The 17,651-nt window shown below is 37.7% G+C and overlaps 1 protein-coding gene across 1 annotated transcript in view; it reads right to left on the bottom strand.

The window, feature by feature from the left end:
• The window catches only part of LOC138813697 (vomeronasal type-2 receptor 116-like), a 57,257-nt gene that overhangs the window by 19,461 nt on the left and 20,145 nt on the right, over nucleotides 1-17,651 (bottom strand). Inside the window, exon 7 of the mRNA XM_070002080.1 lies at nucleotides 11,397-11,506. Coding sequence (XP_069858181.1) covers nucleotides 11,397-11,506 — 110 coding nt within the window. The remainder of the gene's footprint in view (nucleotides 1-11,396; nucleotides 11,507-17,651) is intronic.

The following is a 17,651-nucleotide window of genomic DNA, read 5'->3' as shown; positions in this document are numbered from 1 at the left end:
ATTTACTGAAGATACTGTCTTTCTTCCATTCTATTTTTAATCTCACTTATCGAAGATTAGATGGCTATAGGTCTGGAGGTTCATTCCTGGGATTTCAATTCTATTCCATTGGGGTCTGTACTTATGCCAGTACCAAGCTGTTTTGATTACCATGGCTTTGTAGTAGAGTTTGAAATTTGGTATTGATATTCCTCCAGCACTGTTCATTCTGCTAAGGATCATTTTTGTTATTCGGGATTTTTTATTATTCCATATGAATTTTTGGATTGCCTCTTCTATTTCCATGAAGAATGAGGTTGGAATATTGATAGTTATCACGTTGAATCTGTAGATAGCCTTGGGAAGTATTGCCATTTTCACAATGTTGATCCTTCGAATCCAGGAGTATGGGAGGTTTTTCCTCTTTCTATGTTCTTTTTAGATTTCCTTTATCAAGTTTTTAAAGTGTTCATCATAGAGATCTTTCACTTCTTTGGTTAAGTTAATTCCTAGTTATTTTATTTTTTGTGTGGCTATTACGAATGGAGTTGCTTTCCTGATTTCAGACACGCTCATCTCATTAATGGCATACAGAAAAGCCATTGATATTTTAGAGTTAATTTTATACCCAGCTACTTTCCCAAAGTTTTGAATCAGCTCGAGTAATTTGGAGTCCATAGGATACTTTAAATACAAAATCATATCATTTGCAAAGAGGGAAAGTTTTACTTCATCTCTCTCTCTATTTGGATCCTTTTATGTTTGCATCTGGTCTTATTGCTCAAGCTAGGCATTCTAATACTAAATTGAAGAGAAGTTGAGAGGGTGGACATCCTTGTCTGGTTCCTGAGTTAAGAGGAAATGGCTTTAGTTTTTCACCATTAAGCATAATGCTGGCTGTAAGTTTGTCATATACAGCCTTTATTGTGTTGAAGAGTGTTCCATGGATTCCTAGTTTTTCCAGAGCCTTCATCATAAAGGGTTCTTGGATCTTGTCAAATGCTTTTTCGGCACATATAGGGATAACCATTTGGTTCTTATCCTTGCTATTGTTGATGTGATGACTTATATTAATTGATTGTGTATATTGAACCAGCTTTGCATCCTGAAATAAATCCTGTTTGATCATGGTGTATGATTTTTTTGATGATTTGTTGAAGTCCATTGGCCAAGACTTTGTTGAGAAGTTTTGCATCAATGTTCCTCAAAGAAATAGGTCTATAGTTCTCTTTCTTTGATGAGTCCATGCCTGGTTTTGGGATGAGGATTGTGGTGGCTTAATAGAAAGGGTTCACTAGTAAACTTTCTATTTCAATTTCATTAAAGCATTGGAAAAGTATTGGTTGAGTTCTGCTTTGAAGGCCTTGTAGAATTCCACTATAAATACATCCAGTCCTGGGCTATTCTTAAATTGGAGCTGTCTTATTTCTGTTTCTATTTTAATGCTTGATATGGGTCTATTAAGTTGGTTTAATTAAATATGGTTTAGTTTGGGCATGTCGGTATTTGTTAGGAAAAGTTCCATTTCTGGTTCTCAAACTTATTAGAATAACAGTTTGAGAATTATTCCAGTATAATATTCTGAATTTTGGTTGTTTCTGTGGTGTTGTTTCCATTCTCACGTCTGAGTATGTTTATTTGGGTGTATTTTTTTTTCTGGTAAGATTTGCTAAGAGTCTATCAATTTTGTTAATTTTTTTTGAAGAACCAACTCATTGTTTTGTTGATACTTTCTATTTTTGGGTTTTTTTATTCTAACTCATTTAATTCAGATTCCATTTTAATTATTTCTTTCTATCTACTGGGTTGGGTTTATGTTGTTGCTCTTTTTCAAGTATGTTCAGATGTCTCATTAAATTATTGGTTTCAGATATCTCCAATTTGTTGATGTAGGAACTCAGAGCTACACATTTACCTCTGAGGACTGCCTTTGCTGTGTCCCAGAAGAGCTGGTAATTTGTGTGCTCATTTTTGTTAAATACCATGAACCTTTGATTTTCCTTTCTATTCTCTTCCATGACCCACTGGTGGTTCAACATTGTGTTGTGCAGTCACCATGTGTTACAGGACTTTCTTTGGTAGCTTTTGTTCTTGAGTTCTAATTTTATTCCTTTGTGGTCTGAGAGAATGCAAGTATAACTTCTATGTTTCTGAATTTGGACAAGTTTGTTTTGTGACCTAAAATATGGTCTATTTTGGAAAATGTTCCATGTGCTGCTGAGAAAAAACGTGTATTCTGATGTTGTTAGGTGAAATATTTGGTAGATGTCTGTTAAATCTAGTTGATCTATGCAGTTGTTTTGATCTGCGGTTTTTTCAGTTGAGCTTTTGCCAAGTTGAACTGTCTATTGGGGATAGTGGTTTGTTAAAGGCCCAAACAATTAATGTCTTTGGATCTATGTGAGATTTGAGGAAAAGTAGTGTGTCTTGGATAAATTTGGGTACTCCGTTGTTTGGCAAATAGATATTTCGAATTGTAAATTCCTCCTGAAGGAGATATCACTTAATTAGAATGTAGCAAACTTCTTTATCTCTTCTCACTAATTTTAATTTGAAGTCTATTTTATCTGATATTAGGATTGCAACTCCCAACTGTATATGGGGACCATTTACTTGGTAGATTTTGTTCCAGTCTTTCACTTTCAAAATATGTTTGTTTTTATGGGGAAGGTGTGACTCATGAAGGCAGCAGAGAGAAGGATCTTGCTTTTAAATCCAACTACATAGTGTATGTTCCTTAATTGGAGAGTTAAGTCCATTTATGTAGGGAGTTAGGACTGAGAGGTGTTTGTTAGTTCCTGTCATGTTATACATCTTTTTGGGGGCTGCGGCAACTGGGTTCCTATGGTTCTTGGATTCACAGTTTGGGTGTGGTTTCTTGGCCCTTATTGTGGCCTTGTTTGTTTTCTATGCGTAGGACATCTTTAAATATCTTTTGTAGGGCTGGTTCAGTGGAGATATATTGTTTCCATTTTTCTTTGCTACGGAGGTTTTTATTTGACCTTCAGTTATGAAAGAGAGTTTAGCTGTGTTCGGTATTCTTGGTTGATAGTTGTTTGTCTTTAGGGCATGACATACATCATTCCAGGCACCTCTTGCTTTAATTGTCTCTGCTGAGAAATCTGAGACTATTCTAATTGGTTTCCCTTCAAAGGTGATTGATCTTTTCTCCTTAACAGTATTAAGTATCCTTTCCTTGGTTTTAACTGATCCTGTGTGGATTTTAATTTAACAGTGGGATATTCTGTTCTGGTGTGGTCTATTTGGGGTTCTAAAAGCTTCTTGTATCTGAATAGGCCTATCTTTTTGCATGTTTGGGAAGTTTTCCACTCAGATCCTGTTAAACAAATTTCCTAGACGATTAACTTCTGTCTCTAGGTGCTCCTGTACACCCATTATCCTCAGATTTGGCCTTCTGATGGTTTCTTTCAAATGTTGAATAGCTCTGTCATGTTTCTTGGATTTGTCTTGGATAGTTGTATGTCCTTTATCTATGCTATCTAGGCTGTCTTCAATCCCAGAGATTCGATCTTCTGCATAGCCTAACCTACTGGCAAGACTTTCTACTTTTTTTCTTTCTTTTCCTTTTAACTGGTCAGCTTTGATGGCTTTCAAATTCTTTTTTGAACCTTTGTTTTAGATCTTGTATGAACTTATTTACTTTCTTATTTCGGTGTTCAGTGTTTATTCTCAAAACACTTATTTCATTGGTTATGGTTTTCTTGGACTCCCATTCCATCTGTTGGGCTTTGTTCAGCATTACCTTTATGATCTCCCTGAATTCTTTTAGCTGTCTGGTTATGGATTCCATGAATGCCTCTATTGATCTTTGTCTATTCTCATACCGCTCTCCCAATTCCTGTATTACTCTATGATTAACTTCCTCATGCTCACTCAATTCCTATAATTCTCTTTGACTGTTCTCAGCCTGCTCATGCAATTCCTGATTTTCTCTTTGGCTGTTCTCAGACTGCTCATGCAATTCTGTATTAATCTTTGAGTAGCTTCTTCACGCTCACAAGATTCTTGTATTAAACTATGGTTTCTCTCCTCTCACTCCTTATTATGCTAACACTGATTCCTTTGCATTTTTTTATTCTTTTCATTCACCATGTTTACCAGTAGTGTTTGTAGAACTTTTTGGGATCTCTCATCTGGTTTATTCATTGACTGTTCTGTCACCTGATTATCCTGAGTGGGAGTTGAGATACTAATCTCAAAGAGTGAAATGGATTGGACAGAATGATAGGATATAAATAGAAAAAAAAACAAGAAAAATGTAAAAACAAAACTTTAAATTTAAAAAACGAAACACAAAAATTATGTAAATTTAAAGAAATGATATTGAGAGAAGAAAAGAATAGGATGAAAGGAGAGGAAGGATAGAAAGGAAACAGGAAAAAATAAAAAATAAAAATTCTTAAAATTGGAATACTTGAAAATTATATAAGTATGAAGAGATAATACTTCTATTAAAGAAGTTGTGAATTGAGTAATAAATTTCTGGATTAAGTATGTACACAATGGGGGTAAGGTTTAATAATCAGCAATGGGTATACATCTGGGGATGAGCAGAACAGCAATTAAGTCATGCAAAAAAGAAAGAAAATCCCCCAACAACATATCCTCAAAGAAACTACTGCCCAATAATTAAGTGGGCTAAAGACTTAAAGAGAAACTTCTGTGAAGAGGAAAGAAGGATGGCCAATAGACACGTGAAGAAATGCTCAACCTCTCTAGCAATAAAAGAAATTCAAATCAAAACAACATTGAGATATCACCTCACTCCAGTTAGAATGGATAAAATCAAGAACTCTAATAACAACAAATGTTGGAGGGGATGTGGACAGAAGGGAATCTAACTGCATTGTTGGTGGGAGTGTAAACTTGTTCAAACACTTTGGAAAGTAGTATGGAGGTTCCTCAAAAGACTCCACATAGAGCTCCCCTATGACCCAGCAATCCCACTTTTGGGCATTAACCCAAATGTTTACAAACAAGACCACACGAAAGCTACCAGCATGACTATGTTTATTGCAGCATTATTTACTATATCTAAGATATGGAACCAACCCAGATGCCCCTCAGTAGATGAATGGAACAAGAAAATGTGGTATATATACACAATGGAATTCTATGCCTCCATCAGAAAGAATGACATTGCCCCATTTGTTAGGAAATGGAAAGACTTGGAAAAAATTATATTAAGTGAAGTAAGCCAGGCCCAAAGAAATATAGGTCTCATGGTTTCCCTTAATTGCAATATCTAGTATATGTCTTTGTCAAGCAGAAAAGGTCAGATAAAATGATGTTAGGGAAATGAACCCTTAGATACCTATTCAAATGTTTTTTTTTTCTTTCATGCGATTGTTTCTAACACATTTATAAGATTATTTCTTTGTTGCTTTGTATGTCCCTCCCTCACAGTATAACCCCTGCTTTCACTGTATTTGATGTCGGTATAATTTGTGGAGGGGAATGGGAATAACAAATCGTTTAAATAGGGATACAGGTGGACCCATTGCAATCATGAGATGTACAAGTCATTATATCAAAAATGAACTTTATAACTTTGGTGGGGGGTGGGGGGCGGAGAGGATAAGGTGGGGGAGCAGGGGAAGGATGGGAAGGGATGGGAAGGGGAAACAAAGGAGGAGGCTACAATGCTTCATAAGAAATATACTCATTATTTTCCCCATGTAATTGTAACCCCTATGTACAGTATTTTCACAATAAAAAAAAAGAGAGGAAAAAAATAAACAAAAAATTACCAAAAGGTCAAAAAAGGCTTTTTTTAAAAACTCACACACACACACACTCACTCTCTCTCACACACACACACACACACACATACACACACACACCTAAAATAAAAATTATGAGAGAAAAAAATAATAGAAAAATATTAAAAAAAGAAAATTTTAAAAAAGGTAGAAAAAAAGTTCTTTGATTTTTTTTGGGGGGTGGGGAGGGGAATATTGTGTTTTTCCCCTGTGTCGGTAACCAGTGACTTGGTGGATTTTCTGGTCTGTTTGTGGTGTTTAGCTTTCTTGTGGCTTGATTGGTTTCTTAAGTCAATTTATTTGAGTAGGCAAAAAAGTACTCTATGTTACTCAGGATTTTGTGATCCTCCTCCCAGGCTAATTGAGTGGCAGAGAGATCTGCTTTGAGTATCACAAAAGAGGGAGATGGCTGTTTCCTCTAAGTTGGAAGTGCTGTGATGAGGCTAGTTTCTGGGTAGGCTTAAGGCCTTTCAGCAAACGTAGGTTTTCTGAGGGCCAGGCTTGTGAGACACTCACAGAGCCCAGCCTGCAGCCAATCTCAGGGTTTATGTTTACTGAGTTTCAGTTGTTTGTCCAGGCTACTATAGGTAGGGGCAGCTTCTGGCTCCAGTGAAAAATGTCTCTCCTCTGGGTGGTGAGCTACCTCTAGCTTGGCGGGGTGACTTTCCTCAGGGTGGAGCTTAGTCAAACAGGTCAAGTCAGCCTTCTGTGACCTACTAAATGACTCTTTTGTTTTCTTCCAAGGCCTGAGTTGGAGTAGCTGCTCAGCTGGGCCTTTGTCAGTATCAAAGTTGGAGATCTCTTGTGGTGGGGGATGGGCTGCCTTCCCTCCTCTGCTCCCTAAGGAAGAGTGAGAATGTAAGAATTTTACTCATGCCAGAGTCTTGGTTTCTGGGTTGTCTCTGGTCTGCGAACTGCAGGATGAAGATATTTTCTCCTTGTCAGTTCTTGCTGATAGTGAGTAGAATTCACTCGCCCACCACGTCTGATGACTTTGTCCTGGACTTTCTCTGTTAGTATGGCAGCTATGGCCACTGTCTCTGTCATTGCTGCCTCCGCAGCAGCATCTACCAACAAGTGCTCAGATCTGTCTCCTTGCCTGGATTTTCCCTCTCTGGCCAAACTCTCTGTACTGTGATGGCACACTTGGTGTGATTCTCTAGCCTAGGACTGTTCACTGGAACACTAAAACTGCTTTCTATGCATGAGCTTGTTTAGCCTCCAGTTTCTCCTCTGCCATCTTCCTCCAAATCTAAGTCTGGAGTTTTTTTTGCTACTACAGCCATGATTACCACAGTCCCAAACTGAGTTGTGTTGCTTCCTCAGACCAGGAGAGAGAGGCACAGGATGGGGAGGCTAGGTTCCTTGGCCACTGCTGCCACTGCCCTGCCTTGGCTGCTGCTGCCACCCCAGGCTGGATGGGTTGCTTATGCAGGCCAGTGCAGGGAGGCTCTATGCCCTGCAGAGAATCTGGGGTTACCCTGGGCTGGGCGCAGTGCTTACAAGGGCCAATGAAGAAAGGTGCTGCGCTGCACTGCAAGCCTGGAGACTTTTGAAGCTACTATCAAAATTACTAGAGTCCCAAACTGTTTTTATTCAGCAGTATTGTTTGTAGAGCATTTTGAGAACTAGTCTCATGATCTTTCATTAACTTCTCTGTTGCCTGTTTGACTTGAATGGTCAAAGAGGTTCCTTGACTTGCCATTTTTCTCTTGTGTTCCCATGGCTTTTTCTTCCCATTTGGGAATGAAAGAAAATTCACCTTACTGGAACACAATTTTAAGACAAGGACAAATGCAGAGCCCGTTAGTTGTGCAGACTTCGGAGGCTAATAACAAACAATGTGTGTTTTCACTCTATGTCACCTCTTTTGGGAATGAGAGTATAACCAATTCAATACCACAACACAACTCTATGACAAGTTTCAACAAGAACCCTGTGGTTGCACAGACTATGTAGGGTCACAATCAAAGATATGTGTTTTCACTGTATCTCTCCTTTATTGGAAATGAAAGTATATACACTTCCACACCAGAGCACAAGTTTAAGACACACCACCCAGAGCCCTGTGGTTGCAAAGATTTTAGAGTTTCACAAAGAAAGATAGGAGTTTTGAGTATATATCTACTTTTTTGGAAATGAAAGTATATGCACTTCCTCCCCAGATCACAATATTAAAACAATCACCAGCCAGGTACTGGTGGTTCATGCCTGTAATCCTAGCTACTCAGAAGGCTGAGATCTGAAGATCGTGGTTCAAAGCCAGCCTGGGTAGGAAAGTCTGTGAGACACTTATCTCCAATTAACCACCAGAAATCCAGAAATGCTGCTGTGGCTCACTTTGTAGAGCACTAGTCTTGAACTGAAGAGCTTAAGGACAGCACACAGAGCACACAAGCCCCACAACTGGCAAAAAAAAACCCCAAGCAACAATTTGGAGCCCCTAAGTTCAGTGGTCTTCCCAGGTTCATACTCAAAATTAGGTATTTTCACTCTATCTCTCCTCTTTTGGAACTGAAAGTTTCTCCTATTCCACAGAAGATCACAATATTAAGGCAAGCTTGAACCCAGAGCCCTCTATTGCACAGACTTTGGAAGTTCACAATCAAAGATAGGTGTTTGCACTACAGCTGTGCTTTTTAGAAAATAAAAGTACAGCCAATTCCACACCAGAACACAATTTTAAGACAAGCAGCAGCCCAAAGCCCTATGTTGCATAGATTTTGGAGGTTCACAGTCAAGGATAGGTGTTTTCACTCTATCTCACTTTATTGGATATGTAAGTAGACCCATTACCAACATGGAGCACAGTTTTAAGGCAAATCCAACCTTGGGCCATGAATTTACACTGATTTTACATGTTCACCATCATAGATAGCTATTCCCCTATTTATTGTGTTTCAGGAGTGGGTATTATATATAGTTCTAATCAATGAACAAGTGTGTTATGAGGTTTAAAGCAATTTGAACCAAAAGGATAGCAACATGAGACACTGTGGTATAGTCTCATTGACTACAGATTTAGTCTAGCTTAATGTCTCACAACTGGGGAGCAACAGAGTAAAGAAAACAAAGAAGGAGTGAAGGACCAGAAATAATTGAAAATGGGTTGTGCTGAAATTAGAGGATAGATTGAGAAATGTAAACAGAATCAGCAGGAGAAAATCAGAGTAAAGTCATGTAGAGAGGAAATGGAATAGAGGGAAGAAAATTAGGACTTACATTCAGAGTAAGAAAAAAGAAGAAACAGAAAGAAGTGGAAAAAAGAAAAGGAAAAATTTATAAACTAAAATTAAAGAGATAAAGTTTAATTATATGAAGTAATGATACTAAAGTTAAAAATATTAAGAATGTGCAGTAGAGAATTGGGTAATCAACTTATATTCGGAATCAAGTACATACACAGTTAAGGAGAAAGCCCAGTAATCACCATAGGCTGTATTTCCAGGAATGAACAGAACAGCACTTAGGAAGAAAAAACCAAATGGGCTTGTATAAAAAGCAAACACAAAAAATCAAAATCAAAAACAAAACTCAAGAAACAGTAAAGAAAATGAATTAACAAAAAGTGAAAATAGTTTAAAAACAATATATATATATATACATATATATATATATATATGTATATATATATATGGAAGAAAAATACTATTTATTTGGGGGAATCTTGTGTGTTCCCTGAGTCCTCTTTTCAATACACCTCTTGATGGGGTATTTGGTGTGCTTGCAGTAGTCAGTTTTTCTTGTAGCTTGGTTGGTACCCCAAATCAGATTGTTTGAATGGGAAGAAATAAGTTCTATTTACAGACTTGGGATCTTGTGGCCTTCTTTCCAGACTAATTTAGTGGCCACAAGATCAGCATTTCATGTAATACAGAGAGGAAGTGGCTGGCTTCTCTAGTTTGTTGCTGAGAGTGACCTTGAGTGCTTGGGGATTGGGACTGGTTGGAATCAATGGCTTTATCTGATGGGGGTAACACATTTTGGTTTGCCCTTTTTTGGATAGTCCATTGTTTGGCCCAAGGTGGAGACACTATGGGCTTTTATAGACTGTTCCCCCTTTCTTAAATGATTTTTAGTGAGATTTTCAGGTTTTTGGCTTTGTAATTCCTGTAGCAGGTTAAGCGGTAGGTTTGGCTGTTTCCGACAGAGGAGGAGGGCTGCCTCTCTGGGCTCACCAGAGTTGTTCAACCCTGGCGCTGTGAGTAGTTTTCTCCTCCTGTGCAAGGAAGCCTTCCTCAGAGTGGAGCTGACTCTCACAGGCCCAATTTCTTTGCCCTGATGAAAAATGGTGCCCCAGTCACTGTTCCTCAGCCTTAGTTATCTGCTGGCTATTATGGCAGGATTTATGCCAGTATCAAATATGGCGTTCTTCTCTGGTGGCAGTAGGGAGGGCCTACCTTCCATAGCCCTTTCTGTGGGAAAGAGTGGGTGTCGTTTGTGGTAAGCTCATGGTTTGCCTTGGCTTTTCAGACTGTCCTGATCTGCAATCCTCAATGGCCAACAGAATGTTGATTTCCACTCCTATTCATCCACTTCCCACTACAGGAAGGGGAGAGATGAGCACTCTCAGCCTCTGGCGCCTTTGTACTTGTTTGTCTGGCCACTGCTGCAGCTGCCACTGGCAAAAGCTTGTACTCCAATATGTCTTCTCATCAGGCTGCCTAAATTTTTCCTCAGTGGGAAGAACCTTTACTATGACTGCTCAATTGGTGTGATTTTCCATTAATGTGTTTTTCTCTGAATTGTGAAAACTGGTTTCTTGGAGAGAGCTCAATTAGGTCCACCTACACCTCTGCCATCTTCCTGCTGGCTCTTGGGCCAGCATGTGTTTGCACAGTAGGCACCTGTGTCAAACTCATTTTGAGGTCTTCTGATCTTTTCTGTTGGTCTTCTTGTTCTTCTTTGTTTGGGCAAGTACAATACTGGCTTTGCACTAGGGCTCCATACATAATTTGAAGTATGGTGTCATAATAACTCCTGAAATACTCTTTATGCTCAAGATTTCTTTGGCTTAGGGGAGTCTGTTTTTCTGTACCAGTAATAGGATTGAATTTTCTTTCTATGATAAATGACTTTGGTATGTTTATAAGGATTTCTTTTAATATACATATTATAATATATAAATACTATATATATGTATATATGTGTATATACATATATATATATATATAATTTTGAGTGATGCAGTTATTTTCACAATAGTCCTTTTCCCAATCTATGGCCAATGGAGATTTTTTCCTTCTATGTCTTCTGATTTTTCATTAAATTATGGTTTTCTTTGTAGATCTCTTTCACTTCCTTGGTTGCATTTATTCCTAGGTATTTAAGATACATTTCTTATGTACTATTTGGAATTTGATGGTGTCTCTGACTTTTTTCTCAGTCTGGTGATGGTTGGTTTATTGACTTCTTTGCTGAGTGGGTTTAACTTAAACTAGTGGTTATTTGTCACAGTTCTCATTTCATTTCTTCTGAGTGACAATTTTAAGCTAGTGAGTGGCTTTTGAGAGATGTCACTGTAGAATTTAATCTATTAAGGACTCATTTTTCCAGCACAGAAGCTAAATACAATCTTCAATGAAACTATTAGGGCTCTGAGCCCTTAGTCTGGTAGCCTCAAACAATTCTTACCAAGACTGTGATTTTGCCTTCTCCCAAATCAACCATCAATTCACAATTTAATCTTCTCTTGTCCATTATTTTCCTCCTTGGAAGCTGCTGAGCTGTGGTTCTATCCAAAGCTAAAATGAAAGCTTAGAGATGTAGCTGGCTCCAAATGTCCTGCCTACCTGAATCCTCTCACCTTAGTTTTACTAGCAAATTATATATAGGTGTGTTCATTGTTTCTCTCCTAAGGTAAAGTCTTTTCATGTGTTTGTGCTGAAGCATATTCATATCTGGGATTTCAGAAAATGCTATTGATTGAATCCAAGTTACTTTGCTTCCCTCCCTCATTTTCTTAGCCCTTCTGCTTTAAGTCATGTGTGAGACAGGCTATTTTAGTAAAGGATACCCACAATGAAGACTAAAAGTTAATTTTACTCCATCCCAAGCCCACTATGTCTCTTCCACTCTGTGAATTAGGAGGTTTTGCTTTTATTTTTGCTTTGTTTTGTCTTTGTTCTACATTGTTGCTGTTCCTGGGCAATCAGGTCCTCCACACTGTTCTTGAGCTTTTTGGTCAATGTTAGTAATCTGCCACTTTGAGCCACAGTGCTATTTCCAGCTCTTTTTTGGTAGTTAATTGTAGATAAATTGCTCGATGTCTTTCCTGACCAGGCTGGCTCTGAACTGAATTGCTCAGATATCAGATTGGTGAATACCAGGTATTACAGACATAAGTCACCAACACCCAGCTTGCTCTGTGTATTTTTTGGGAGTCCGGTCGTGGGGCCTGAACTCTGGGCCTGGGCACTGTCCCTCAGCTCTGCAGCTCAAGGCTAACGTTCTACTACTTGAGACACAGCTCCACTTCCGTCGTTTTTTGTTTTGCTTATGTGGTGCTGAGTAATCAAACCCAGGACCTCATGCCTACAAGGCAAGCACTCTATCACTGAGCCACCTTCCCACCCCCTTGCTCTGTGTATTTTTGAGATAAGTTTTCACTTCATGGCAATGAAAACAAATGGATACATTTCCATCACAGCTGTGATTATAAGCATGCAGCGCTGTTGTGACTAAGATCCACATAGGACTGTCCAGAACCTCTCATTTCCTCAATCTCCACCTCTTACACAGCTGGCATCACAGATATCTGCCACATCACCCAGGCAAGACATCCCAGAACCAATTTTTCCCATGGTGTATTCAGAGAAGAATCTTCTTAGTCTCAACTAGGGTTTTCAGAGTTTCCCATTGGTTTTGGATTAGTATTAATTTTTATACTCCTACAAAAATACATTGAATTTTTCAGTGGATTAAAATTGAATGTATAGTAGCTCTCAGTAAAATAGCCACTTTTGCAAATTTAATTCTGCCAAACTCTGAGTGAAAGATGTTTTTCTACCTTTTTATCTAGTGTCTTATATGATAGATTTCTTGTTCATTGTAGATTTCTTTAGAGATCTTTAATTTGGTTTTGAGTCCTAGGTATTAGTTTTCTTGAAGTCATTATTTTAAGGGATACATGAAATCAATTTTGGACTCATGTTTACTTTAATTTAATTGATTACAAAATGAAGTTTGGTCCAAATACCCAAAAGAGAATGTTATTTTTCCAACTCTAAGTAGATTGGGTTTTAAATTTTATTTTTGTATGTATTTTAAATTTTAACTAGTGTATATATTTAAAATGGGTAACTGGGGCTGGGAAGGTAGCTCATTGGTAGAGGGCTTGCCTTGCATACATGAGGCTCTCGGTTTAATTCCTCAGCACCACATAATCAAAAAGAAAAAAGCCAGAATTGGTGCTGTGGCTCAAGTGGTAGAGCGCTAGACTTGAGCTGAAGATGTGAGGGACAGCACCCAGGCCCAGAGTTCAGGCCCAATGATTAGACCTCCAAAAAAAAATAAAATAAAATAAAATGGGTTTCATTATGATAGTTTTATGAGAGCACATAAAGTCTTTTTTCTAAATGTCTACGGATCCATTATTCTTTATTTCCTCTAAAAATTTAACTGATTCTAATAACTTCCATTATTTTATTTTCATTCATGAATATGATACCCCCAATGTTTGATCGAATATATGTAAACCATTTTAAAGCAAAAAAATGAGCTAAAAACATATGGCATTTGATTCCTATTACCACAAACACACACACACACACACACACACACACACACACACACACACACACTCAATCTCACACACACACACACTCATAAACACACACGCATGCAGATACCCACACACACACAAGATAGTAAACCATGACTCAAAGGCCTAATCCAGCCTACTTCTTATGAGTAATGTATTATTGTAATAACAACAAAAATCTTTCATATGGCTACATTTTCCTTGTTCCTTTCTTTTTTTTAAATTTAATTTTATTTTATTTGTGAATATACTGTACAGAGGGGTTACAATTACATGGGCAGGATAATGCGTACATTTCTTACCAAGCATTGCAGCCTCCTCCTTTGGTTTACCGTTCACATCCCTTCCCAGCCTCCCCCCTCCCCCCAATCCCAATCCTTCTCCTTCCCCCCCAATCCCCGCACAGACGTTGTAAAGCTTGTTTTGGACATGACAACTTGTACTTCTCATTGTTGCAACAGGTCCACCTGTATCCTTAAACAACTGGTTTTTGCCCATCTCCTCCACAAGTTATACTGACATCAAATATAGTGAAAGCATGGGTTATACTGTGGGGGAGGGACATACAAATCAACAAAGAGATAATCTTATAAATGCATTAGAAACACATGCATGAAAGAAAAAAAACATTAAAATACATATCTAAGGGTTCATTTTCCTGACATCACATTATCTGACCTTTTCCGCTTGACTCATACATATACTAGATATTGCAAATAAGGGAAACCATGGGACCTATGTTTCTTTGGGCCTGGCTTACTTCACTTAATATAATTTTTTCCAAGTTTTTCCATTTCCTAACAAATGGGGAAATGTCATTCTTTCTGATGGAGGCATAGAATTCCATTGTGTATATATACCACATTTTCTTAATCCATTCATCTACTGAGGGGCATCTGGGTTGGTTTCATATCTTAGCTATGGTAAATAATGCTGCAATAAACATTGTTGTGCTGGTAGCTTTAGTGTGGTCTTGTTTGTGAACATTTGGGTAAATGCCCACAGGTGGGATTGCTGGGTCATAGGGGAGTTCTATGTGGTGTCTTTTGAGGAACCTCCATACTGCTTTCCAAAGTGGTTGAACAAGTTTACATTCCCACCAACAATGAAGTAAGGTTCCTTTTTGTCCACATCCCCTCCAGCATCTGTTGTTGTTAGAGTTCTTGATTTTTGCCGTTCTAACTGGGGTGAGGTGATATCTCAATGTTGTTTTGATTTGCATTTCTTTTTTGGCTAGGGAAGTTGAACATTTCTTCAAGTGTGTGTTGGCCATCCTTCTTTCTTCTTTAGAGAAGTTTCTCTTTAAGTCTTTCGCCCACTTATTTATTGGGCAGTGGTTTCTTTGAGGATTTGTTCTTGGGGGGTTTAATTTTTTGAGTTCCAAGTATATTTTAGATATGACCCCCTTGTCCGTTGTATGGCTAGTAAAGATCTTCTCCCAATCCGTGGGCTTTCTATTGATCTTGCTAGCTATGTCATTTGCCCTGCAGAAGCTCTGCAACTTTATGCAATCCCATTTGTCCAACCTTTCTTTGATTTGTTGTGTTTCCGGGTCTCTATTCAAAAAATTTCGGCCTAAGCCAAGGAGACCTAGGGTTTCTCCTATTCCATCCTGTAATGTTTTCAGAGTGTCTGCTTTGACTTCAAGGTCTTTGATCCATTTGGAGTTGATTCTGGTGCAGGGTAATATATAAGGATCTAGCTTTAGTTTTCTACATGTAGTTAACCAATTTTGCCAGCACCATTTACTGAAGAGGCTGTCTTTCTTCCATTCTATTGTATTAGCTCCCTTATCGAAGATTAGATGGCTATAGGTCTGTAGGTTCATTTCTGGGTTTTCAATTCTATTTCATTGGTCCTGAGGTCTGTTCTTATGCCAATACCAAGCTGTTTTGATTATTATGGCTTTATAGTAGAGTTTGAAATTTGGTATTGATATTCCTCCAGCAGTGTTCTTTCCGTTGAGGAGCGTTTTTGCTATTCGGGGTCTTTTATTGTTCCATATGAATTTTTGGATTGCCTCTTCTATTTTCTTGAAGAATGAGGTTGGAATTTTGATAGGTAGTGTGTTGAATTTGTAGATTGCCTTGGGAAGTTTTGCCATTTTCACGATGTTAATCTTTCCAATCCAAGAGCATGGGAGGCTTTGCCATTTTTTTAGTTCTGTGTTGATTTCCTTTTTCAAGATTTTAAAGTTTTCATCATAGAGGTCCTTCTCTTCTTTAGTTAAGTTAATTCCTAGGTATTTTATTTTTTGTGGGGCTATTACAAATGGAGTTGCTTTCCTAATTTCAGCCACACTTTTCTCATTGTTGACATACAGAAAAGCCATTGATTTTTGGGGCTTAATTTTATAACCTGCTACTTTGCCAAAGTTTTGAATCAGCTTGAGTAATTTGGGATAGGAGTCTATGGGATTCTTTAAATAGAAGATCATATCATCTGCCCTTGTTCCTTTCTTTTTTTTTTGTCGGTCCTGGGGCTTGAACTCTGGGCCTGGGCGTTGTCCCTCAGCTCTTCAGCTCAAGGCGAGCGCTCTACCACTTGAGCTACAGTGCCACTTCCGGTTTTCTGGTGGTTTTATTGGGAATAGGAGTTTCACGGTCTCTCCTGCCCGGGCCGGCTTTGAACCCCGATCTTCATATCTCAGCCTCCTGAGTAGCTAGGATTACAGGCGTGAGCCACCAGCGCCCGGCCCCTTGTTCCTTTCTTATCTCTGTTCTTCTATTTATTTTTACATGAACTTTTCCTTTATATTCCATTTACTTTCTCCTTGACTCCCATAAATCCAATCTTACTTCAACAAATCAATCCATCGTATGTGTACATTCTTTTCATTTCTTCATTTAAAGAAAATGTGTTGTGTAAGATCACTGAAATTCTAACTCAGAAAAAAATAGCAAATACTACAAAATACTATGTAAAGTCACTGAACTCACATACTCTCCCAATATTTTCACATGACCTAATGAGGATTCTGCATTTTTCTTAATAACAAAAAAATCAACTGTATTAATGAAATTCCTAAAAAAAGAATGAATGCAGTCAAAAACTCAGTAGAAACTGATGAGTATTTTGATTATATCTTGATTGCCATACTGAAGAAGCTGATATTAATTACATTTTCATTTTTTAAACATCATGCTCTCAACAAGAGAACAAGCACACAATATTCTTTTGCCAAAATATTGTTATATTCTCAACTAGAAATTTTTTTTCTAGAAAGCTATAGTAAGTTACATAGCCATGTATTTATTAGAAATGTAAATATGAGAAGAGATTTGAAATCAGCCAGGGAGCAAAGTGTATGAGAGTCTTATTTCCAGTAAGAGGACTAACAGTTAGAAATGCAACTGCAGATCAAGTGGTAAAGAAGCACTGAGAGAAGAGGTGAAGGACAGTATAATTCCTGTTACAAGTATGCATAAATGAATTGAATAATTATCAGAAGAAACAACAAAATAACTCTTGAACAGACAAGAAATGAGTGCAGTTGTGTCTATACCTCTTAAAAATGTAATTATGTAAACATAGCATAGGGCCCACTAAATCAACCTATTTAAAACCATAAATAAAGCTTGCCTTATCAATATTTTGAAATGTGGCAAATAAAAATTTTCTTGTTTTATCAAATTGTAAGAAGTGATGATCTTACAAGAAATAACCATATATACAATATATATAATATTCAAAGTTCTTTGTGGCAAATTAATGAAGAGATAGTATCAGCCAGAAAATGAAGAGTATATGCAGGCAAGAAAGGGCTTACTATTATGCACAACAGACTTTAAACTTAGGAGAAAATTCAAAAAACCTTCTTCATTGTAAACTTAAATCAAAGTGAAATTTTGCAACATATAAAAGTAATTCCCAATTTATATGAGGGAAGCAGTGTGAGAGGGAACAGAAAGACAAAGATGGAGATGGAAAGAGACAAGGAGAAAGAGAGATCAGGACAGAGAGAATGGTCCAAAAAAGAGACTCAGGATAATTTCAAAAGGTGAACATGTGAGTAGAAATATACAAATATTGAACAAAGCAAAATCTAAAGACAACATTATAAATGTAAATTTGTAAAGAGGAAAATATTAATGAACTTTATTGGAGGACTCTACAACATGGTGGTT

This window comes from Dipodomys merriami, unplaced genomic scaffold (genome assembly GCF_024711535.1).
Source record: "Dipodomys merriami isolate MVZ:Mamm:240054 unplaced genomic scaffold, mDipMer1.0.p SCAF_6, whole genome shotgun sequence".
Lineage (NCBI taxonomy): Eukaryota > Metazoa > Chordata > Mammalia > Rodentia > Heteromyidae > Dipodomys > Dipodomys merriami.
The sequence above is the reverse complement of the archived record's forward strand: the minus strand, read 5'-3'. Positions and strand labels throughout refer to the sequence as shown.